Genomic DNA, 25,991 nt, shown 5'->3' on the forward strand with positions numbered 1-25,991 from the left:
AATAGAATATCAAATCAATATTACTCACTAAATATTAATTTAGCAACAGTTGAAGCTTAATTGACTTCAATTATTTAAATTAAAATATAATCCTAATTAAATTAATATAATCATTTATTAATTGAAAATTAACAAATTTAATATTGTAATTAGCCGAGTTCAAAATCCCTAATCACCTATAATATTCATTTTTAAATTTAATTATCAACTCATCTTAAAAATATTTTCAAGGTCCAAATAAGTATAAGAGATTTCTTTATAAAAAGTAAGTAGACATATAGTTTAGAATCCTCTATTATATATATAATTGATTATAAAATATTAGGTATAATGCAAAGGTAAAATGCCACTTTTACAGACATATTTAACAGTTATATTATATATTACAATTAATATTTTTATAAATTTTACTAATAAATACTTTTGATAATAAATATAAGTAACCATTAGCATTCAATTCTTTAACGCCATTTTATTTATAATATTATTAAAAATTAAACATTTTATTATTCATCCCACAATGGATGTAATAAATTAGATATATTTTCTCCTCTTTTTTTCTACGTGTTTTTAGGAAAGTCATTTTTTTCTTCTTTGAAAAACAGTTTTGAGTTAAATTTTTAATATGAGTATATTTTTGATATTATTACAAACTACTATTATTTTGAGATATAATATACTAACTAGAGGTGGTGCGACAATAATATATAAAATCTCACATGCTTTTATCATATCACTCAGGTTTCTTATTTTATAGTTATAAAATGTCTCATTTCTAATAAATATGAAATTCAGAATAATTGTTTCAAGTTTGCAAATCTTAAAAATATATTATATATTATATAAAACCGGCCGAACCGAAGGCCGGCCAAAAGCTAGCCGAAGGCCCGTAATTAGGGGGGTATAGGAGGCGAAGCTCCCATAATTTTTTTTAGTTGAGCCCCCTGAGATTGTAAAGGCTAGCAACGCCCCTATATTAGAGTAATAAAATTAGGAATTCTTGGTTAAGAACTAACTTTGCTTTAGTTATTCTATAATAACATCAAAATACGAGTAAAGTTTTAAAAATCAGTTATAGAATAATAGGGCAAAAATTTCAGTAAATAATATATTGAGTAAATGGCATTCCAATGATTACAGTCAAAACCGTTTAATTGCATATCGCTTAAGTGCAAAAACTTTTAAATGCGAAAAAACCCCGCGATTTTGATAATAATTACTATGGTATAATGTTAAATTACATTTATAATTGCGAATCGGTTAATTGCGAAATATCGGATAATTGCAAAATTTTTCAGGTCCCATTTATATAACAATAACGTTAATTTAATCGGATAAGTGAAAAAATAAAAAAAATTTATCGAAAAAAATTATTCATCATTTTTTTATTTAACCTTTTTCCATTCATTCATTCATTCATTCATTTCCACGCCAGAAATTAATATAAAAATGGTAAAAAAATCATTCCAAACATTAACCCTGAAGCATAAAAAAGAAATAATTGATAAATTAAACACTACATCAAAAACACAATTAGCATCAAATTACAATTGCCACGTCTCGACAATCTACCGTTTAATAGCGAATAAAGAAAATCTATGCTCACAATTTCTAAGGAATAAACCTCCTACAACTAAAAGAGTTAGAATGAGTTGTTACCCAAAGACAGAAGCAGCTTTATTGGTTTGGTTTACACAAATGCGAAGTAAAAATTGCAGTCTAAATGGGCCAGTGATGTTAGAAAAAGCTATGTTTTTAGCCAAACATTCAATGAAGGTAATTATAAGTTTTTATAATATATATATATAAATTATAGGCATTCCTACTAGCAGCTGGTTGCAGAGATTTAGGAAAAGACAGAATATAAATTTTCATAATGTTTGCAATGAAAAGGGGAGTGCAGATATTATTAATGCAAATGAATGGAGCAGAAATACACTCCCATCTCTGATTAAAGATTATCAAAGGAGTAATATTTACAATTGTGATGAGACAGGACTATACTACCGAGCATTACCAAAGGGCACAATGGAATTTAGTGGAACTCAACCACTGGGCTTCAAACCAGACAAGGAAAAGGTCACAGTTCTATTTATCATAAATGGGGATGGATCTGATAAAAAGTTATATGTTGTAGGGAAATTTAAAAACCCTAGGTGCTTTAAAAATAAAAAATTACCAGTTAAATACTACTCCAATAAAAGCAGCTGGATGACAACCTCAACTTTTGAAGATATTCTTAAAGAATGGGATTCCTCATTAAAGAAGAAAATTTTATTGTTTTGTGACAATGCATCTTGTCACAAAACAAAATTAACATTTAACAATATAAAATTAATTTTTTTACCAGCAAATACAACATCATTAATTCAACCTTTGGACATGGGTGCAATTAGATCCTTTAAATGTCATTATAGAAAGGGTATCATGAGAAAAATGATAACATTGATGGAAGGAAATGACACCATTTCTTTTTATAAAAGATTTACACTTTATGATAGCCTCTATCTTATAAAATTTGCATGGGGTGAGGTGACAAGTACCACAATCATAAAGTGTTTTATTGAAGCTAAATTTTTTGATAAGTCTATGGCATTTGATTGGGAATCGGAGGATGATATAGCATTAACTGACAACGAAGAAGATGAATTTGATCCCATATTTGAAGAATATGTGTTACACGATGATGATGCTAGCTGCCATGGAATTTTAGATGATCAGGATATTTGTAATCAGATAAGATTAGAGTTGGAAGGTTTAATTACTTAAAATTTTAATTAATCTTATTTTTTATAGAAGGTTATGAAAGCTCCGAGAATGACGAAGGGAACCTAGAGATATCTGATCATTTAATTACAAAAAATCAGGCTCTTAATGGTTATTATACTTTTCTTGAATATGCTCATGAACATCTAAGGGATCAAGATTCACTAAGAAAGCTAGAGAATATAGTGGAAAAAGAATTATTTACTCCAGAGTCTAGCCAAACTCTTATCACAAAATATTTTTATTAAATCTTATATTACTTTATAATAATTGTGATACATGTATAATAAAATTAGTTCAAATAAAATCTTATGTTATAAAGCATTAATAAACTTTCATTCCAGCATGGTCTGTTAATACATTTACATTTATAATATTAGAATTTATAAGATTTGAATAGGCATAGGATTTTAAATCAAATATCATGTGAATGAAAACAAAACACTTAATAAACTTAAATTCTTTTATATTAATCTTATTGTTTCCAGTTTTTTAGGCAAAATATTTTAAAATTTGGCTTTAATAATAAATTAGAATTTAAAAAGTGATAATATATTTGTGTAAAATTATATTTCAGTAAATTTAATGAAGGTAAAATGACAAAAGTAGTTAAAATTAATGGAAATAAATATTAGGGTATTGTAAAGGAAAAAATGTTATTATCTTTCACAAAAGCTTTTTTTTGCTTTAATTCTTACATATCTTAAATAAAAAATGAGATAAAATCAAGTAAACAAATTTAATTATAATTTTATTCAATAAAAAATAATTTATCAACAACTATAATGCTAATACATAAATAATTACAATCTTTTTATAATTAAGTCTTGTTTTCTTTGTTCTTTTCTGTCTATAATCATGTCTAGATCTAGAGAAAATATAAATATATTCAAAATATATCACATTACTTTCAAGTGCTTCAGATATTTTAATATTATTTGATTGATCTAAATTAATTGAATACTTTTTATAAAATAATAACTTGATGAATTGACGATAAAAATATAGGATTATTGGTGGGAAGAAAAAAAAGCTATGATCATATGTTTCAACAAATAAGATAAATTTTTAAAATTTAGTTTTTTTATTCGTTACATAACTTATTCAAATTAAAATATATAGTTGGTTACATTAATTAAAAATTGTATTTATTGCAAAGTTTGATGGCTTATATGATTAAAATATATATAGATGATAAATATCTTTATAAAAAACACAAACTGATTTTTAATAAATAAATTGTTGAATTTTAATCGTATAATTGCGAAAAATCGGATAATTGCGAAATTTTTAAATATTTCGGTCCCAAGCTTTCGCAATTAAACGGTTTTGACTGTATAACAATAATATATTTATCAAGCTATGATAGGAGACCCCAACCGTTTCAAAGTATATTTCTTAACAATAAGAGTATTTTTTGAGATTTAAATTTTTTTCTAACAGCAAATCCTTTAATTTTTGACATATAAGATTTTACAAAATTAGAGCTCTCAAGAGATTTGATGAATCAAATATTACATTTATACGAATAATATTAGTAAATATTCCTTCTTTAGTTATATATTATTACACGCTTTATAATATTCTACAATCTAAAGGTGCATCATAATAGATATAGCTCCGCAATATATAATTGGTATTTAGTTTATTTATTTGGATAGATACTGCCAAATTTGGTTATACTTAATATATGTTTAAAAACAATGTGATTTTGGGAATGTCTCTGTTATAGTGTTGTTAAAAAGCCCGATTTGGGTATATTTTTAAAAACGGCTCGATTAAGATGTTAGCCAAAATAATATTACGTAATCCTCGAGTTTCGACAAATAAATATCCAAACCTTGTTGCCATCTATGAGCAAAATCTCCAAGCTTATATGATATTATTTTGGCTAAAATTTTAATGGCCTTCTTTATAAATCAACCCGAATCGGGGTTTTAACAAGACTAATCTGTGGCTTAGCAAAAGATTTGCTTGTTAATCTTTATAGTTCCTGACTAGGTTCATGTTTTTTTTTTCACGAAGCCAACTTGGAGGTTCCATCTAGTATTGTTAAATATTTGGTTTTTTTTGGGCCTAAAATCCGAGTCGAGGTCGTAGAAATAAACCCAACCTAGAGTTAGGATCTAAAAATTTACCATGACCCAATCCGACTCATCCGACTCTCTGAGTCGGCATTATAAAAAATTTTAATTTGTTTAAGCCTATTTAAAAATACTAGAAAGATATTCTAAAACCTCTGGATGTAGTAAAAAATTTTCACTCCTATTATATTTTTCTCCACGAGAAAAAATTTATATGAATATTTTATCAATTTGTTTAAAGCCTAGTTAAAAGTTTTTGATATTAAAAAGATGTTCTAAAACCTTTAGTTATAGTAATAAATCGGCACTGTCATTATATTCTACTTCACGAAGAACAAAAATTATAAATTTTTTTAAATTTATTTCAAGCTGTGTTAAAAGTTTTTGATGCTAAAAAGATGTTCTATTGGGTATATTACTAAATTGGTATTGTCACTATATTTTACTCCAGGAGAATAAAAATATGAAAAATTTTTAAAAATTTGTTTTAAGCCTAGTTAAAAGTTTTTGTTACTTGTTAAGGTAGGCATGGAAGTTGACAAGGATTATGATTTTTCTATAATAATTTTATTTAAAATTTGACAACTAACAAAAAAAAAAAATTCATCATTTTTATAAATATATTATTAAATCGATTAGTAGATATAATACTTTAAATAATGAATCTGAAATATATGGAAGAGTTAAATGTATGAACGAATAAAATTGTAATTCATGCTATACAAAATCTTGATATTTCACATAATTTTATATGAAAATTCCATATATCTAACATTCTCCTTTCTGTTTCCTTCGCTTGATTTTTTTAAATGTTCCTCACTCTATTTGAAGTTAGCGGTTATCGTTAAGTTTTGTCCAAGGTTTAACTTTTTTTTTGTTTTTTTTTGTTCATTGTTGTTGTTGCATAAGTCATATCTTTTTCGTTGTCTTGTTTTAATTGTTAGTTATCCTAATCGTCCTATTATTAGCTTGATTATCGTCCATGTCACCTTGGCTTGAAAATCATCATCTTGATCATTATCCTCTTATCAGCTAGATTATCGTTTCTTATAAGCTTGTTGATCTAGTAATTCATAATCATTGTTTGTTATTAATGTTATTTGTTAATTATTATCAGCATCAATTTGTCTCGAATAAAATAATTTTTGAATAATTGAAATGATAATGGAATAAATAATTTATATCGGAATAATTTATAAAATAAGGGTATTTATTGTATATTGGAATATTGAATTATTGTATATTTTGAAATTGAATATCAAATATCAAAATAAATATTTTATATAGAATAAATATATAGAATAAATATATAGAATCAAATATGAACTTCGCGTTTTACATTTGTTTTTTTTTAAATATTATTTATATGCCTTTTACATAAATTTTTTATTTATTTTTATATGTTTTATATTAATAATAAATTCAATTTTTATACGTCGATTTTTATTTATGTTTATATTAATAATAATTTCTATCCGTGAGGTTAAAATTTGCGAATAAATATTATTCACAGTTTGAATTTAACACCCTTGTTTTTTAATTTAAAAAGTGTCTCAATATTATAATTCTTCTTCAAATTAACGCTTTATTTAAAACCATAGTGGTAGCCAGGGGAGGAGACAAGGGGAAACCCCCTCCCCTTTAGAAATTTATCACTTTTTGTGAATATCAAAGCTTTCGAAAAATATCCCCCTTATTCCTCCCCGCACTCCTTGACCCCCAAAAATGTATGCATATATCTTAAACAATAATTTGAAAGAAAGAATGTAAAAGTTGACATTTTTTTATAAAACTAATCATAATTTATACATTTTTGGAAAAAAACATTTATATATAAAAAAAAAGTGAACCAAAAATGCTTTTAAAGAAATGGAATTAAGTCATAGATAAGTCTTAAAACAAGAGTGAAATGTATTATAAATATTAATAATATATCCATAAAATTACTATATACTATAATATATATCATAATTTTTTTTATAAAGTGAGTAATTTTTTTTATCTTGATAAAAGTAAAATATAATTATAAAACTATTGATGAAATTAAATCATAAATTAAATAAAAAAATTAAAGCACAATACAAACAGCGGAATATTATATGTTATAGATTTAAGTACAATATCTAATATTATCATATGACAATCAAGTAATTTTTACCAATATAGCGAATTATATATTTTACAGAAAACTATAAAATATTGATAAGGACATCAGAAAATATATTTTAAAGACATTGTGGGATGAATAATATGAAGATTAATTTTAATATCATTTTTTATTTAATATAAATAGATGGCGTTAAATAATTGAATGCAAATTGTTGATTTATTTATTATCAAGAGCATTGATTAGTAAAATTTGTTAAAATATTAACTGTAATATATTCCCCAACTGTCAAATATGTCTGTAAAAGTGGAATTTTACCTAGTATTTTATAACTAATTCTATATAATAGAGGAATATCAACTAAATGTCTACTTACTTTTTATAAATAAATTTATTATACTTGTTTGGAATAAATTTTTACCATGCTTTTATATCAATGTATATACAAGTAATTTATTATATTTTATATAAACTAATAAAAATATATTTCATATTTGTTCCAGGCTTATTTTTTTTATTAAAATTAACCTCCTATCTTGTAAAATGACTATATATAAACTAAGGTAACCCGGCCGAAAGCCGGGCAAAAAGGCCCGCCCAAATGGGGTCTGGGGCGAAGCCCCCAGTAATTTTTTAATTCCCCCCCCCCCATTAGGAAAATCCTGGCTACGCCTATGTGTAAAACATAATTTGGCCTTAAATTTTTAAAAAACACTTTATCGCCTCTTTAAAAAAATTTCTGAAATTTATATATTTAGTATAGATATTGTCTTCTATTCTCTATAAAATTTTTATTCTTCACAATTTTTATCACCTTAAAATTAATTGAATTATTTTTTTTTAACACATATTATTTTTAATTACAAGTATTTCTTTATAATCTATCATATCATTTACATTTCAATTTATAAGACATTTTATCTATAAAATTTTTACTTTTTATTTTTAAATTATTAATTAGTTTAATGCGATATATGTCCATAATATTTTGTACTTTAATTTCACAAAAAATTTTTCATATTTAGCTAAATAACATCTTTCCAGTTTCGATAAGAATGATTAGCCATAAATAAACCAAGTATTTTATGTAAATTAACTCTATTATTTATCTCAATATTTTTTTTGCAAGATTTATTTTGAATATTTGACAATAAATTATATAATTCATTTTTGTTTGAAATTTATTATTATGGTGACAAAATTTTATATTCTCGTATGTCTCTTTATGATTATCATGTATTTAATTATAAGGTTTTTTATTTTCATTGCTATTTTTATAGTAATTTTTGTTACTATAATTATTGTTATAAGTTTTAAATTGAAAATTTTTATTTGGATAATTAGATGAAGTTAGGTCTGGGAAATTATAATTAAGAAATGAGTGAATTTGTTTGATTTCGATCCCTTTGGGTAATCAATTTAACTAATTAATTTTTATGACACATTCCTTTATCATCTCATACGTGATTTAGAATTTAATGAAGATAATCTTTCAGAATCATTTTTCATCTAGTTTGACCATATTAGTTCCCATTTGGTGTATCAACTCCACTGACCATAAGATTGTCATAGTCATTACCAAATCTTTTTGTTACCATCGTATCTAAAAATTTCTTTATCTTTTATAAAAAAATAAAAAGGTTGAAAGCTATTAATTTATATCCATGATCCACCGCTGCCACCATGTTAAGGTAGGCAGGGAAGTTGATACAAGGATTAAGATTTTTTTATAATAATTTATTTATTTTATATTTTTATTTTAAAATTTAACAACTAACAACTAACAAAAAAATAAAATTTAATATGTTTATATATATATTACTAAATCGATTAGTTAATAGATCAATATACAAAATTATTACAAGCCATATTTTCATAATAATAAGAATAAGAATACGACTCAAATTTCTTTATTAAAAAACACCAACAACAATATCTGTACATTATCAAAAAAATTACAAATCATAAATATCTAATTATCTAATTCTTCATGTCCCAAAATGGATAACAAAAGAATCCTTTCCCATCAACCCATCATGTGTTCATCACCTCCTCTTCTTCCCCCAAGGAAAACTTAATTCACCTGTCAGAAAATAACTGACATTTGATGTATTATATTACATTTATTTCTTCTTTTTTTCAACAGCTACAACAAAAATAAATTGATCAATGCAAAATTAAATATGAACGAATAAAATTGTAATTCATGCTATACAATACCTTAATATTATATCAAATAGATTTATATGTAAATCCCATATATCTAACACTACTAAAAAGAAGTTCTTAGACTTTTGGGTGTAATAATAAATTATCACTGCTATTATAATTTACTCCATGAGGGAAAGAAATATAGAAAAATTTCGAAAATTGTTTTAAGCCTAGTTAAAAGGCGAACCCTTTGTAGCAAATTTCGTACCGCGCGTGCATTTTCACGAGATCATTATCATGAGCGCATTACTGCGAAACAAAAAATATATTACGAGTGCATTCATATAAAGGAAAACAACATCCAATATTAATTTGCCCACAAAAGTTCCTTAAATTATAAACGCTTGTCAAACACCCTCCCCCTCCCCTAACATGCCATTATATACGTTTTAAAAAAGGTTTTAAAAATTAGCTCTTCTTCATGATTTGAAGTGATGATATTGATATTAGAGTTTCATGTCTAGATATTATTTTTACCCCCCCCCCCCCCTCATCTCACCTCACAGATTTACTCTACAAACATAGAGATGAGTAATAACGTAAACACATCCTTAGCTTTCATTTGATAACCATATGAAAATATATGTTATAAATTTTTTTTATCTTACCCGTCTCTCCAACCAGGCTCAGACTTGAAACAAAGTGATCGTAAATATGAATCAAGTATTTTTTAAATTATCTTTCACGCTAGTGGGGATTAAGATTTAACTAATGACCTCAATGATTAACATATTAACAAAGTCTATATCTCTTCTTAAGACCTATGAGAAAAGCAAAGGAGGGGGTAGCAAGAAAATTTTAATCCAGTAAAACCAAATGTAAGTTCATTAATCATTATATAAATTTTATAAGGTTAAATAAAAATTAAAAACTCTATCATCAATCTTGTATCAATTTTAAAAAAAATATTATTCGAAATAAAATATTAACTAATACAGTCAAAACCGTTTAATTGCATATCGCTTAAGTGCAAAAACTTTTAAATGCGAAAAAACCCCGCGATTTTGATAATAATTACTATGGTATAATGTTAAATTACATTTATAATTGCGAATCGGTTAATTGCGAAATATCGGATAATTGCAAAATTTTTCAGGTCCCATTTATATTACAATAACGTTAATTTAATCGGATAAATGAAAAAATAAAAAAAATTTATCGAAAAAAATTATTCATCATTTTTTTATTTAACCTTTTTCCATTCATTCATTCATTCATTCATTTCCACGCCAGAAATTAATATAAAAATGGTAAAAAAATCATTCCAAACATTAACCCTGAAGCATAAAAAAGAAATAATTGATAAATTAAACACTACATCAAAAACACAATTAGCATCAAATTACAATTGCCACGTCTCGACAATCTACCGTTTAATAGCGAATAAAGAAAATCTATGCTCACAATTTCTAAGGAATAAACCTCCTACAACTAAAAGAGTTAGAATGAGTTGTTACCCAAAGACAGAAGCAGCTTTATTGGTTTGGTTTACCCAAATGCGAAGTAAAAATTGCAGTCTAAATGGGCCAGTGATGTTAGAAAAAGCTATGTTTTTTAGCCAAACATTCAATGAAGGTAATTATAAGTTTTTATAATATATATATATAAATTATAGGCATTCCTACTAGCAGCTGGTTGCAGAGATTTAGGAAAAGACAGAATATAAATTTTCATAATGTTTGCAATGAAAAGGGGAGTGCAGATATTATTAATGCAAATGAATGGAGCAGAAATACACTCCCATCTCTGATTAAAGATTATCAAAGGAGTAATATTTACAATTGTGATGAGACAGGACTATACTACCGAGCATTACCAAAGGGCACAATGGAATTTAGTGGAACTCAACCACTGGGCTTCAAACCAGACAAGGAAAAGGTCACAGTTCTATTTATCATAAATGGGGATGGATCTGATAAAAAGTTATATGTTGTAGGGAAATTTAAAAACCCTAGGTGCTTTAAAAATAAAAAATTACCAGTTAAATACTACTCCAATAAAAGCAGCTGGATGACAACCTCAACTTTTGAAGATATTCTTAAAGAATGGGATTCCTCATTAAAGAAGAAAATTTTATTGTTTTGTGACAATGCATCTTGTCACAAAACAAAATTAACATTTAACAATATAAAATTAATTTTTTTACCAGCAAATACAACATCATTAATTCAACCTTTGGACATGGGTGCAATTAGATCCTTTAAATGTCATTATAGAAAGGGTATCATGAGAAAAATGATAACATTGATGGAAGGAAATGACACCATTTCTTTTTATAAAAGATTTACACTTTATGATAGCCTCTATCTTATAAAATTTGCATGGGGTGAGGTGACAAGTACCACAATCATAAAGTGTTTTATTGAAGCTAAATTTTTTGATAAGTCTATGGCATTTGATTGGGAATCGGAGGATGATATAGCATTAACTGACAACGAAGAAGATGAATTTGATCCCATATTTGAAGAATATGTGTTACACGATGATGATGCTAGCTGCCATGGAATTTTAGATGATCAGGATATTTGTAATCAGATAAGATTAGAGTTGGAAGGTTTAATTACTTAAAATTTTAATTAATCTTATTTTTTATAGAAGGTTATGAAAGCTCCGAAAATGACGAAGGGAACCTAGACATATCTGATCATTTAATTACAAAAAATCAGGCTCTTAATGGTTATTATACTTTTCTTGAATATGCTCATGAACATCTAAGGGATCAAGATTCACTAAGAAAGCTAGAGAATATAGTGGAAAAAGAATTATTTACTCCAGAGTCTAGCCAAGCTCTTATCACAAAATATTTTTATTAAATCTTATATTACTTTATAATAATTGTGATACATGTATAATAAAATTAGTTCAAATAAAATCTTATGTTATAAAGCATTAATAAACTTTCATTCCAGCATGGTCTGTTAATACATTTACATTTATAATATTAGAATTTATAAGATTTGAATAGGCATAGGATTTTAAATCAAATATCATGTGAATGAAAACAAAACACTTAATAAACTTAAATTCTTTTATATTAATCTTATTGTTTCCAGTTTTTTAGGCAAAATATTTTAAAATTTGGCTTTAATAATAAATTAGAATTTAAAAAGTGATAATATATTTGTGTAAAATTATATTTCAGTAAATTTAATGAAGGTAAAATGACAAAAGTAGTTAAAATTAATGGAAATAAATATTAGGGTATTGTAAAGGAAAAAATGTTATTATCTTTCACAAAAGCTTTTTTTTGCTTTAATTCTTACATATCTTAAATAAAAAATGAGATAAAATCAAGTAAACAAATTTAATTATAATTTTATTCAATAAAAAATAATTTATCAACAACTATAATGCTAATACATAAATAATTACAATCTTTTTATAATTAAGTCTTGTTTTCTTTGTTCTTTTCTGTCTATAATCATGTCTAGATCTAGAGAAAATATAAATAAATTCAAAATATATCACATTACTTTCAAATGCTTCAGATATTTTAATATTATTTGATTGATCTAAATTAATTGAATACTTTTTATAAAATAATAACTTGATGAATTGACGATAAAAATATAGGATTATTGGTGGGAAGAAAAAAAAAGCTATGATCATATGTTTCAACAAATAAGATAAATTTTTAAAATTTAGTTTTTTTATTCGATACATAACTTATTCAAATTAAAATATATAGTTGGTTACATTAATTAAAAATTGTATTTATTGCAAAGTTTGATGGCTTATATGATTAAAATATATATAGATGATAAATATCTTTATAAAAAACACAAACTGATTTTTAATAAATAAATTGTTGAATTTTAATCGTATAATTGCGAAAAATCGGATAATTGCGAAATTTTTAAATATTTCGGTCCCAAGCTTTCGCAATTAAACGGTTTTGACTGTACCAATTATCATGATATTGACCTCGCAACGCGAAATAGTTTTTGCTAGCTCAAAATAAATTTTTTGGTAGCCCCCATGAACAATTTCTTTTATAATTCTATTAAGTATTTTATATAGATTTAATTTTATTATATAAAAATTAATAAGGCTCTCTAAATTTTTATTAAATGAGTGCTATTTTAACTATTAGATTGGGTTTATATATTGATTTGGTCAATGCTTACCTATCTATTTGTGTGTAGTAAATAAGTATAATAAAAGTATTAAATAATTTTTTTATATTTTGCCCTATTTCATCCAAAAATTTAACTATCCACCATTTAATTTAGCCTAACCCCTCCTGTCCTAATTTATCCCCCTAGACGCCTCCTAATCCCCTTTAAAAAATTAGAAATAAACTGCTCAAACCCCACCCCCCCCCACCTCTTTCTATCCACTCACGTGGACGGTGCTTAGGATAGCTTAAAAAAATTTTAAAAAATGGGATCCCGATTTTTGTTTGACTATTGTAGTATTAATAATATATAGAGATATGGATGTCGTTAGTGAAGTACTTTGGGCCCTAAGTATCCCTTATTTAAAATTAACACCAATTTTTAAAAATTGATTAAGTACTTCATTTATTATTATAGCATCTAATTTTTAATTAATTATCACTTACTTAAACAAATAATTATTTTATATAATAGCTTCCTTATAATTTTAAGGGCGTCTTTGAAATAAATATTATTTTATCGTGGCATTAAATAATTTCATTAATATAATTTCCTTCCTTGCTTTCATTTTAAGTAAGAACAGAATTGCGAAAAATTAAAATTATATGAAAAAAATGGTATATAATAAATAGCATCAGTCAAAATGCAAATACATGGAAAGATATATACAAGAGGATAATAATCATATCTTCATAAATGTTAAGTAGCTAAACCTAACCATTATAAATATACATTATTTTTTTATTATATAAATATTATTATATATATTAATATTTATAAGATGTGTAAATCATTCAATTATAAGTATAATTTCTTTATATATTAATATTTATAAGATGTGTAAATCATTCAATTATATGTTTAATTTCTTATTTACTATAAGCAAGGGATGATATCCAAAAATAAGTTGCTTTTTTTATGTAATTGTTTTATTTCAAAAAATATGAAGTATAGTCATTAGTTTTAGTTAAAAAAATTATTAACTTTTACCTTCTTAGTGTTTAAGATATATGCATATATTTTTGAGGGACAGGGGGTGCTGAGGGACAATCTGGTTACGCCTTCGTAGTGATAGTTATTATTATAAGCAAAAGTTAACTAATATTTACATGAATCATATCCCCCCCCCCCCCACTTTCAGATTAAGTCCTATCCATTAAGATTAAGAGTATAATTTCAGTCATAACATATTTCAATTAGCTATTATTTGTTACCCACATTTATTTTTATGTTATAAATAATTTCTAAAAATTCTGACCACCCCCCCCCCCTCCGAAGAAATAAATAACCTAAACCTATTCATCTAAAGTAATAATTAATATTATAGTAAAAAAGTATTTTAATTACATTTTATTTGATACTCATATCGAATATTTATATTATAAAAAAATTTAACATGAAATCTCCCAAGACTATACATTACCACAGAATAACAAATAATAAAATATTTTTCCTTTTATTTTATATCCATAAAGTTAATACAAGGACGTCACTAACCTTTACAATCTCAAACTTAACAAATTTATATGGGGGTTGTAGCCCTCCATGCCCCCTATTTGGTGGGCCTCGGTCCGCTTTTACCCGGCCTTCGACCGGGTTTTATATTAATATATTATACTTTTTTAATTTAAATTTGCAAACTCTGAACAATTATTCTGAATTTAATATATTGTCATTTATTTTGCATGCAAATAATGAAAGCAAAACAATATAAGACATTTCAATATTTTTTAAAACAAAAATTTCCATTTATTACAATATTAAATATTTTCGATTACGGATATAAAAAAATTTTACATCTCAATAATTACAAGTGATAAAAAAGGTCAATTAATTCATACACTGCCTCAATTGATAATGTTTTTTTTTAAAAACCACACAAGGCAAAATAATTATTAGCGTAAAACTAATATAACGTTTTGTTAGACAATGTTTTATAGAGTGGACTAATAAGGATAATCAAATCAATAATTCTTGAAGAAGTGAATATAAACGACTACTCAAATCATAAAACTATATGGTGGTTAGAGCCTCCTTTTAGATGTGGAAGCTAGATAGGTGATCGAGAAAATTATTGTGATATATTTGTTATATTATATTAATAAATATTTTTTTTTATTATTATATAATGAATATCGTCGGGGTGGTGCGGTCAATGACATTTGTCATTGGGTGCGGTGGTGTGTGATGAAGGCTTGTAAACCGAAGGTCTCAGGTTCAATCCTGGGAAGGAGCTAAAAATTTTCGGGTTTTTTTTCAATGATGTATAGCTTTAGACATATGATATGATAAATTTCTGAGCTGAGAAATGCCACCCCAGTCACCGACAGGCTTGGACAGCCGGGTTCTAGGATACTTGTTCCAATAAACCAAAAAAACGGCCAGCGGAACTCGTGGGTCAGATGATAACAATTTATTGGCCAGCGCTAGGATGATGAGATAATGGTGACCTCGGTTCAAGCTCAATGTCTGTCTACCAAGTTACAATGGAGACTTGATAACGATACTTCGGTAGGAGATTTATCGGTATTGATACCAGTAGGAGAGATCAGGATTGGGCTATCTGTATCTTATAATTAAGTGTGAGGAATACTCAGGTGGGATATCTTGTCGATATTGATATGCAACGGTGGGGGGGGGTCAAGATACTTTGGCCTTGAGATACACCGGTGATCGATACAAATGAAATAGATCAGAAATACAAATATATGGGAGATCAGGATTGGGATATCTGTCGATTTGATGACTCTGTGTTGGGAATACTCAGGTAGGATATCTGGTCGATACTGATTTGATACACCGGTGGGAGATCAAGATACTTTGGCCTCGAAAATGATACACCGGCGATCGATACAAATGAAATCGATCAGAAATACAAAGATAACAATAGATCAAGATTAATAATATAATAGATAAGTGAAGGAGCTTACCACCAGAAAAGGTGAAAGCTAAAAAGAAAAAAAAATATAATTAATAATTGATAGAAAAAATCATATTGAAAAATTTTTATTCATTCTTCCTTTGTTTGTTGTAAAAAAAATATATACATTTAAATTGTTTAAAAAATTATTGAATTATAGATATATAAAAAATAAAAGTGTGAAATCCAAAAATCGTGTAAAACCAAAAAATCTAATTCTATTATAATATTAAATTTATAAAAATTATTTTCCATTTTTAATGATATATAAACGACTAGACAGTTGATCATTATTTCTCATCTAAACTCACGATGTAGACTCATAACAGAATTTATTATGTTATATAAATTGATAAAAAAAAACTCTGAAAATCTTTATTGGAACCTTGAGTTATTTACACGATAAGGATGCCATATTAGAAATGAATCATTTAGTAAATAGGAAATAAGAACCGGAGTGATATGATGAAAGCAATTAAGATTTTACATATTATTGTCTCAACACCTCTAGTTGGTATATTATGTCTTAAAATAATAGTAGTTTGTAATAATCTCAAAATATTAAAGTATTCAAAATTTAACTCAAAACTGTTTTTCAAATAACAAATAAATAGCTTTCCCAAAAATATGTAAAAAAATAAAGATTCTAATAGGATTACATCCATTGTGAGATGAATAATAAGTTGTTTAATTATTAATAATATATTTTTTTATTAAGAATAACTATATGGCGTTAAAGAATTGAATGCAAATTGTTACTTATATTTATTATCAAAAGCATTGATAAGGGTTATTAAAATTAACTGTAATATATTCTATAACTTTAAAATATGTCTGTTAAAATGGATTTTACTTAATATTTTTTAACCAATTCTATATAATAGATGATTATCAACTATATGTTTACTTACTTTTTATAAAGATATTTATAAAAATTATTATTTGAATCTCGAATGATCCTTGTATTTAAAAATTATCGATATTAACGTGAGGAAGATCAAATTCATATGCATACTAGATATTTAAAATTTATGTTTTTTATTCTTTTTTTATTCAAATTTAAATATTATAGTTGTTATTTTAACTAAAAATTGTATTTATTACAGGTTTGATGGTTTATATGCTTTAAAAATATATAGATTATTAATAGTCTTATAAAAAACACAACTGATTTTTAATAAATAAATTATTGATTTTAATCATATAATTTCGAAATTTTTAAATATTTTAAACCCAAATTTTCGCAATTAAATAGATTTGACTCTATTTGTTTTAATTACAATATTAATGTTAATTTTCAATTAATAAATGATTATATATTTAATTAGTGTTATATAATTTGAATGATAAAAATCAATTCAACTTCAATTGTTAATGCTATATTGATATTTATGCATTTTAGTTTCCGACATTTTATTCCTCTATTTTCACAATAGGAAATATATATATGGATAAATGTATATAAAAAAATATTAGGAAGTTTATGGTACATAATTATTATTCTCATCATACATTATAAAAACATATAATAAAATATCCATATATATAATTATTAGTAACTGACAAATATAACACATAATATGTAAACAAAATATTACAACAAATTACTCCTTTACTACAGATATATTTCTTTTTTAACATAGAATTTGATTGTGCAAACTGACATAGTGAAATTATAATTTATATGTATATTAATATAATATAATAATTAAAATAACACTCATTCAATAAAAACTTAGACAGTCTTATTAATTTTTATAATAAAATCAATACTAATAGCATTATAAAAGAAATGGTTCAGGGGGTTATCAAAATTTATTTTTAGTTCAGGGGGATATTTATTAGGGAGCCATTAAGATTTTTTTATTGCTTCAGAGGGCTATTCAAATTTTTCAGGAGGCTAGAGCCCCTGCGCTCCCCCCTCCCCCCCTAGTGACGCTATTATGTTGAAATACTATCAATTTCTTTTATTTTCAACGCGATTGGCGGGATTATTTTCATTCGTTTAAACTTTCCGTCAGAACTTTCTTAGAAATTTGCCGTTCAAATTTCCTATCAATTCACGGCTCAATGCATATCCATTGTTTATCACTATATTTTTATTAGTCATATATTTTAGTCTTTTAATAAAATACATATTTACTTCTTTTGTTTTAACATATATATATTATATATAAATTGCAATGAGCGATAAGAGTTGGGGTTAATATATATATAACGATTGCTCAATAGCTACCCATTTATCAGAAAAATCTTTATTAGATTTGAAACAAGAAGAGGAATATTATAATTTAAATAGAATACGTGCAATAATCATAATTAAAGCATTATATGCGTTATACTTACAATTTGATGTAATATAGATTAATAAGCTAGTAAATCATTTTATAGCAAATTACAAGGCAAAGTAGCTATTTAATTAATTTTTCACAATACATACATAAAGCGGAAATTTTAAATATAATAAATTATATGAAAGTGTTAAAGTTTAAAAATATAACTATATAATAATATTTTTAATCACCTTTAAATATATTCGCGAATAAAATTATTCGAATATAAATATAATAAAGATCTAATAATTAAATACTTATTCGATTAGAATTAATTATATCTAAGATGTTCATTTAAATTTAAATTTGGATTTAATATTGTATATTATTATCATTTGGTTTTCATATTAATTTTTCTCCTATCCAATATTTTTAATATATATATGTTTTTAGATATACCTCAATAATTATTCGATCCCATTTCAATTAGAATATTTGTTAAGATAGTTGAAATTGGCATGGGAGATTTCTCTTTGACAACTTTGCCAATTATGTCAAAAGGTTTAACGATACCCCCCCCCCCCTTCTCCATTCTCTTAATATCAATAATGACAAATTTAACAGTAAAAAAAATAATATTATATTTTCACATAGAAACCCACAGACATTTTCTAAAATGTCATTATAAAGCATATTTAAGAGTGTAGAATAAAATAATATCAATAAAATAAATATTTTCCAAGGAATGATTTCAAATCTTTGAAATAAAGATTGAAATATTTAATGCCATCTGATTTTAAATAAAAAAATACATGTTTAAAAGAATATTAATATCCAACATATCACGTAAAAAAGTTAAACTATAAATAAAAAAACGTTTATAATAATCATAAATATTGTTTATAAATATTAATACCCCCTTTAATATGTATAATTTTTTTTTACAATTAATCTTGCTTTTACGATCAATTTGGCATGTCAGCAAATCTTATATTTAATTCTTATTTAGAGAAAATATACTGTAAACTTATTAAATATAATGGATAAAAAAGCGTCATAGGAAATTATATAAGGATGAAGATTTATTTAAATATATTGGTTTATGTTTAGATAATAATATTTATAAGTTTGTGTTTAGATAATGATATTATATATGTAACTCAAAAAAATATTAACTATGAATTATTAGTTATAATAAATTATTAAATATTTATTAGGTAGCAACATAATAAATTAGTCAGAATACAGAAGTTAGCGAGTGATGGCATAATAAATTATTTAGAATATAGAAGGTAGTAACTAGCAATAGACAAACTATTAATGATTTTAAACGATCCGTCAATAATAATTATATAGAAGAAGTTATGGTAATTTCACATAATCCCGATTAATTCATTCCAAAACCATTTTACAAGAATATGTCGGATTTTTTTATTGATTATTAGATCTTAATGCTTGGAACACTCCTTTATATATATATATATTCATACAATATAACCTAAACTACTAAATTAATTTATTCTGAAAATAAAATTATTAATTTTAATTAATTTTCACTAAAAATGAGGACGAGTTGGAATAATTATTCTTAGTCATTTTAAATTGAAATCATTAGAACCCGAACCCGAAATCCGAACCCGAAACCCGAACTCGAAACCCGAACTCGAAACCCGAATCCTCCCAAACCCTCGATATTTAGCCGAACCTAAACCCGAACCTTTTTTTTAAATTTAGGGTTCAGGGTCCAAGCTTATTTTTTATATTTATTTTAAAATTTCATTTTATTTATTTTAAATTTATATGTTAAAAATAAATATAATATTTTTTTTTAAAAAAAAAATGTAATTTACGATTTTCATTTTATAAAAGATTTCCTATTTTAAAAACAATCGTTTTATAATTTAAAAAAATAAAAAATATTTTTTGATAATTTTTTTTTTTTTCGTGGAATCATTTTTGTTATATTTTAAGAGTCGGCATTTTAGGTAGTGTTGTTAAATGGTTTCTTTTGAGCCCATTTTTAAAAACGGCTAACTCAATATTTTATCTAGAATAATGTTACGCAAGCCCTGCTGAAGATTTTGTTTGTAGAAGGAACAAAGGTTCAGACTTATATCAGCGAAATCTCGAAGCTTAGGCAATATTTTTTATGAATAAAATATCGAGTTGGCCATTTGTAAAAATCTGCTCAATGAGCCGTTTAACAAAACACTGCTTTTAGGAGTTGTGTTGTGGATTATTAAATTGATAGTGAGACAAAGAGAAGTACAAAATCACGAAATAAATTATAATTACGATGATAAATTAATTTTTATGGCAATACTAATTAAAATAAATCTTTTTTTTTAAAAAAGATGTTTCTGTTTATTTTAACTAATTTTAATAAGTCATTATTTTTCTGGCCTCCGAAACTTGAACCCGAACAGAGTTCGGTTTTAGAAAAGGGGGTTCACATCCCCGATAAAAATAATGAATGAGATACAAATTATATACTTGCAACATATCATAAAGTAACCTGATCAGCTACTTTTTCCGTTACATTCCAAAATACGAAACTAATTACAGTTACAATTATTGTTTTTTTTTCAAAAGTAACTAAAAAAAGGTAATTTTATTTGTAAAAAATTAAACTATTTTTTTTTAACAACACCTAAAATAAAAATGTACGAAATATACGGTTAAGAAAAAAATATAGATTTCATAATTTCTACAAATTTGTCTTTGCCTGATCAATAAATTTTTACATGAAATATCCATGGATAAATTCTCCTATATCGTATTTTTAAAAACTGATCGAAACTTTATTCTGAAAAAAAAAATTTAAACTAGAAAATCTAGTAAATCTAGGAAAATGAAAGATGAAAACAAAAATTAAATTTTGATGGATGTCTTTTTTAAATAATTTAATTTTCTGGCGATAACGAATCACCCTAACTTTGACCAAATCCAATATGGCGTGGTCAAGATTATCCCCCCTAAAAAATTTATCCTCAACTTAATGGTAGAGACTATTTTTTTTTAGAATAAGAACTTGGCTAAACTGTTCTAGAGCTGGGCAAGGTTAGATGGTTTAAACAATACTTTAAGTTTTTCTTTACGGTATTCTAGTGTTGCGCAGAATTCATTTAAACATTTCCATATTTTTTTAAATTTCGTTTTGTAAATTAAATTATTTAACTTTCGTAAAAAAAAAAATTGATAAGAATATATTAAGATTATGTTATTTTTAACAATTTATTTTTTTGTAAAATTAAAATAATTTTATTTTATCAAATAAATAAAAAATAAAATAAAATATGGTAATGTTTTAAATTAAATCTTCACAACAAGTCGCGTACTGGGGGGGGGCGCAGGGATTATAGCCCCCAGAATAATGTTATTAGCCCCTTGAAGCAAATTTTTTTTTAATAGTTGCCTAAAATAGGGTTAGGGTTAGGGTTAGGGTTACCATGAATTAAAATTAATATTTTTTGATAACCCCCCCCCCCCCCTTAAAGATTTCTTTTATAATTAGAATAAGTATTATATATAGATTTGATTTTATTATATTAAAAAAATTAAAAAGACTATCTAATTTTTTTTATTAAATCAGTGCTATATTTAAGTAACGGGGTTGCTATTTTTTTTTATAGAGTAACGCAAAATGTAACGACATTACTTTTTACGTAACGAACGTCAAGAAATATACTCATGATTTGAAATTATCGTTTCGCTCCAAATCATCGAATTAAATATTTTTTTTGGTTATCATTTCCGTAATCCTGATTTAAAGGAATATTTCATGATTCATCGTAAAATATCCTATCCAATTGGAATGAACCACGCACATTGCCAACCATTTTTCACTATTTTGATTGATCGCTAAATCCGTTATGGTGAACATCTTTTAATTCATCTGAATAAAAAAAATAAACATCCACCAAAAAAATCTTCAGAATAAAACTGTCCATAAGTTCGTTTAGCGGTTGTGAAAATCATGAGATATTTTTTATAAAAAATTTTCTGTACCATTTGTGGAGAAATTATGAAGGGGTCCGAGCCTTGCAGAGATATTAGAAATTTTGGAAAAAAAAAGAAGTTTTAGAGTCTAAAGATAATGAACAAATGATAGAATTATTTTTTTAGTAGGAGCCTTCCGATTGCAACCGGATATTGAATCCAATCCTTGACACTTCCACCCAACCCAAATTTTTTTGAACAATTATCCTGGCCCAAAATTTAACGAAAAGTCAAACCTTACCCGCGATATTTATGAAAAGTCAGGACCGGAGCTAAATTTACGAAAAGTCGGAGATGGGTTAGCTAAAATCTTACTAAAAGACTGCCGTACTTCCGGTTTCTCTTTCCTAAAAAAAAATTCTTACAAGTACCAGTTCCACTCCAACCCCCCCCCCCCCAAGATTATTAGTTTTTTTAGTTTATATTTGTATAAAAATTTTTACATTTCGAAAAATATTTAATAACAAAATCTTAAATATTTTCAATTTGCCAAAAAAAATATATATTTATAAAAATGAATTATTAATTAATTAATAAAAGTTTGTGACATCATAATTGTCCTAAAATTAAAGAAAAAATTAATGATTGCCACAATTTCGAGTAATGCTAAACCATTCTGAGAGTTTAGCAAACACAAAATAACAGGACATTAAAAAAATGATTATTTTCAAAAAATTGTGTTTATCGTGTTGGACTAAAATGACCTTAGCTAGCTTAAAGAATCAATTTTTCGAAATTTTTTTTATATCAATATCATCGCAAAACTTCAATCGTAACACTGGATTAGGTTATAACGGTTGTTCACCCTTTAAAAACCCGAAAATTTTGGGTTAAACCGGTTAAGAGCTACTATTTCCCCCTGTTTTCTCGCAAACAAACCACGTTTACGAGTTTTAAACCGATCATTATTAAAACGAATTTTATATCGTTGGATAGAGAATTTTTCCCTCTTTCCAGCCATATAATTTTTACGGAATATATTTTGAAGCTAAGGGTCCTAAAACTGGGATTATACAGGTTCAATCAAACACAATTTAGTCGCAAAAAATAAATATTTAATCTTTTTCCCTCGCATATTTTTTACGCGAAATTTTTTGAAAGAGAGGGTTTCGGAAAGGTTCGCAGATAACTATATATACACAACGGTTTTATTTTTGATTAATATTTACAATTTGATTTTTTAATAAATTAATCTTTTACTTAGTAATTCAATTACCCATCTTCTGAAATTGATTTCTTATCAAGGATTTGGAATATCAGCACCAATTCTAGAAGCAATTCCTACTCACCCTCTCACCACATTACTACTAAGGAACTAGACAAGATAAAGGAATCTCCCTGTAAACCTATCAAAGTTACAAATATGACAATCGATACCATGGAACCGATGGAACCCGAAACGCAGATGTCGGTAGTTGACGCCGGAGTCCCTAATAGCATGATTCCCAAAAAGAAAGGTGGAGCTAAGGCTGCAACCAAAAAAGCAGGGCCTAAATCGAAGACTCTCATGACCGGTGGTAGATCGCTCAAACCGTCACCAGTCGCTGCCTCCAGCCAATCTTCGAATCCCAATACGATAGTTTCTTCGGGTCACAAAACAACTCCCGCCAAAAAGGTAGTCAAAAAGACAAAGTCCGACAATTTGAATCACCCGACTTGGGGCGAGATGATTTGCGCCGCTATTTCTACCCTCAAGGATAGGACCGGATCTTCTAGACAAGCCATAGTCAAGTACATCAAAGCTAATTACCAGGTGGGAGACGATGCCAAGTATATCAACAAACACATCAAAATGGCGCTCAGGAAGATCACCAACGACGGCAAAATCAAACAGTCTAAAGGCACCGGTGCCTCTGGTTCCTTCAAATTGGGCGAAAATGTCAAGCCCGTCAAATCCTCCGACAAAAAACCCAAAACTCTTTCCACGACACCCGCCAAATCCTCCAACACCAAGAGGATAAAGAAGCCGAAAATGTCTGGAACTCCCAAAAAGCCCGTAGCCAAGACCGCGGTCAAAACGGCGACAGCCACGACCATTAAACCGAAGATGACAGGAGCGGAGAAGAAGAAATCAATTTTGAAGAAAAGCAAATCTCGTAAGTATTTTAAAAATATGTCAATTTGTTCCTTATTCAAACTATTCACGTGATTATGAATTTATAAAATTAAAATGTTTTTTAAAAATTTGCATAGCTGCCGCCACAAAGAAAGTTACCGCTACCACGATCAAACCGGTCGAGACCAAGAAAACGGGCAAAAAGACTCATGGCACAAAATCCCCCAAGAAGATGATCAAAGGCAGCAAATGAATCATGAATCTATAAATATAAATCATTACTTTAGAAAAATAACTATTTATTGTCAAATATTTGTACATAATAAATAATGGTAGATTTTTTTTATATATATTTATTTACGTATGATTATATTTTATTTATATTTTTTGTAAATATTCGATAAATAAAATATGGAAGTAGTAATTCTTCTGTAAAAAAAAAAATACAACATAGTGGAATATCTTGTATTTTTAAAAATATGGCGTCTTGATTTAAAAATTTAAGTAGAACGTATCTGGTATTTCCTGTTAGGATACCACATCGCAAAAAAAATTGTTAGCGAAATTTCGATGCGTCTTAAACTTGGTCCGAAATAATGTATGTGCCATCACCCCTTTATAAGTTTTTCAAATTAAATTATCTGGGGGGGGGGGTGTACTTACGGGATTCGGAAGTCCGTGAAGTTGGCGCAACGACTTCAGGATTAATTAATGATATCGAGCCGATCTGATTTATATCGAAAATGTAAATGTCGGTACCGAACCGATATATCGAATAGCATAGCTCTACAGTGTTGTGATGATTTAATGAAACATTGACTAATTAATACTTTAAAACCCATCATCTATATAAATTATTAATTTCTTTGCAAAAATAATTGAAATGTAGACAAATCATTATTGAAAATTCTTTTATTATTCCATTTGTTATTTTAATAATTTTTGCAATATGTATGATGGGTTTTAATTTAATCGTCAATATGTTTCATTAAATCATCACAACACTGGAATTATCTCGTTATGAGGCAATTAATTGTCAATTTCGAGTCGGCTTTAATTTTTTTATTATCACCATAAATTGAATGTTCCTTTTATACATTAAATAATATATAAAGCAATTTGTTAAAAATTAGAGGAAATTATTATTTTTTTTTCTTCATCTATGTTATTTAAACGATAAAATTTTATTCCGATAATCCTGCTTAGCCCTTATCCCTTTATAATCCTTTATCTGCATACATGAACAGGGTTGCCAGGTCTCCCTCCATCAGCAGGAGACTCCCGCTAGTTTACACGCAGACATCTCACTCCCGCAATTGGAAATCTACCGCAATTTTTAAATTTCTCTCGCACAATTTTTTAATATATAAATAATAAACAAGGTTTCATATTAAAATTAAACTCAACGCATCAATTTAAACAAGGCTGCGTTTACGTTTTAATATATGCGTTTTGAA

General features: G+C 26.3%; 3 protein-coding genes and 2 long non-coding RNA genes across 6 annotated transcripts; 3 read left to right on the top strand and 2 right to left on the bottom strand.

Moving 5' to 3' along the window:
* Positions 1 to 1,462: 1,462 nt before the first annotated feature.
* LOC135927840 (jerky protein homolog-like) lies at positions 1,463 to 3,112 on the top strand. 2 transcript variants are annotated; one of them, XM_065464043.1, is made up of 3 exons: positions 1,463 to 1,776; positions 1,817 to 2,755; positions 2,797 to 3,112. In XM_065464043.1, the coding sequence occupies exons 2-3, from the start codon at positions 2,029 to 2,031 to the stop codon at positions 3,012 to 3,014; spliced, it is 945 nt and encodes a 314-aa protein (XP_065320115.1). In that variant the 5' UTR covers positions 1,463 to 1,776; positions 1,817 to 2,028; the 3' UTR covers positions 3,015 to 3,112. The 2 variants fall into 2 exon arrangements, with proteins under 2 accessions (XP_065320115.1, XP_065320116.1); XM_065464044.1 differs by having other exon boundaries at positions 1,760 to 1,776; positions 1,833 to 2,755.
* Positions 3,113 to 3,500: 388 nt separating this feature from the next.
* LOC135927841 (uncharacterized) lies at positions 3,501 to 3,800 on the bottom strand. The gene is made up of 2 exons (XR_010572193.1): positions 3,675 to 3,800; positions 3,501 to 3,634 (listed from the first exon to the last, which is right to left on the bottom strand). It is a non-coding gene; the product is annotated as an uncharacterized LOC135927841 (long non-coding RNA).
* A 6,604-nt stretch (positions 3,801 to 10,404) lies between these two features.
* LOC135927839 (tigger transposable element-derived protein 4-like) lies at positions 10,405 to 11,996 on the top strand. Its single transcript, XM_065464042.1, has 3 exons — positions 10,405 to 10,743; positions 10,784 to 11,722; positions 11,764 to 11,996. Exons 1-3 carry the CDS (start codon positions 10,416 to 10,418, stop codon positions 11,979 to 11,981), a joined length of 1,485 nt encoding a protein of 494 aa, XP_065320114.1. The 5' UTR covers positions 10,405 to 10,415; the 3' UTR covers positions 11,982 to 11,996.
* A 471-nt stretch (positions 11,997 to 12,467) lies between these two features.
* LOC135927842 (uncharacterized) lies at positions 12,468 to 12,793 on the bottom strand. The gene is made up of 2 exons (XR_010572194.1): positions 12,642 to 12,793; positions 12,468 to 12,601 (listed from the first exon to the last, which is right to left on the bottom strand). It is a non-coding gene; the product is annotated as an uncharacterized LOC135927842 (long non-coding RNA).
* A 10,857-nt stretch (positions 12,794 to 23,650) lies between these two features.
* On the top strand, positions 23,651 to 24,958 carry LOC135929037 (histone H1-delta-like). Its single transcript, XM_065465530.1, has 2 exons — positions 23,651 to 24,574; positions 24,672 to 24,958. Exons 1-2 carry the CDS (start codon positions 23,842 to 23,844, stop codon positions 24,785 to 24,787), a joined length of 849 nt encoding a protein of 282 aa, XP_065321602.1. The 5' UTR covers positions 23,651 to 23,841; the 3' UTR covers positions 24,788 to 24,958.
* The last annotated feature ends 1,033 nt before the right edge of the window (positions 24,959 to 25,991 follow it).

The sequence above is a fragment of the Gordionus sp. m RMFG-2023 genome, chromosome 4, assembly GCF_954871325.1.
Source record: "Gordionus sp. m RMFG-2023 chromosome 4, tfGorSpeb1-WG-v2, whole genome shotgun sequence".
Taxonomy (NCBI): domain Eukaryota; kingdom Metazoa; phylum Nematomorpha; class Gordioida; order Chordodea; family Parachordodidae; genus Gordionus; species Gordionus sp. m RMFG-2023.

Coding starts and splice junctions, on each gene's coding strand:
- LOC135927840 (XM_065464043.1), top strand. CDS start 2,029: ATGGAATTTAGTGGAACTCAACCACTGGGCTTCAAACCAGACAAGGAA. Junction 2,756..2,796: donor GATAAGATTAGAGTTGGAAG/GTTTAATTACTT, acceptor TATTTTTTATAG/AAGGTTATGAAAGCTCCGAG.
- LOC135929037 (XM_065465530.1), top strand. CDS start 23,842: ATGACAATCGATACCATGGAACCGATGGAACCCGAAACGCAGATGTCG. Junction 24,575..24,671: donor TTTGAAGAAAAGCAAATCTC/GTAAGTATTTTA, acceptor AAATTTGCATAG/CTGCCGCCACAAAGAAAGTT.
- LOC135927839 (XM_065464042.1), top strand. CDS start 10,416: ATGGTAAAAAAATCATTCCAAACATTAACCCTGAAGCATAAAAAAGAA. Junction 10,744..10,783: donor TAGCCAAACATTCAATGAAG/GTAATTATAAGT, acceptor TATAAATTATAG/GCATTCCTACTAGCAGCTGG. Junction 11,723..11,763: donor GATAAGATTAGAGTTGGAAG/GTTTAATTACTT, acceptor TATTTTTTATAG/AAGGTTATGAAAGCTCCGAA.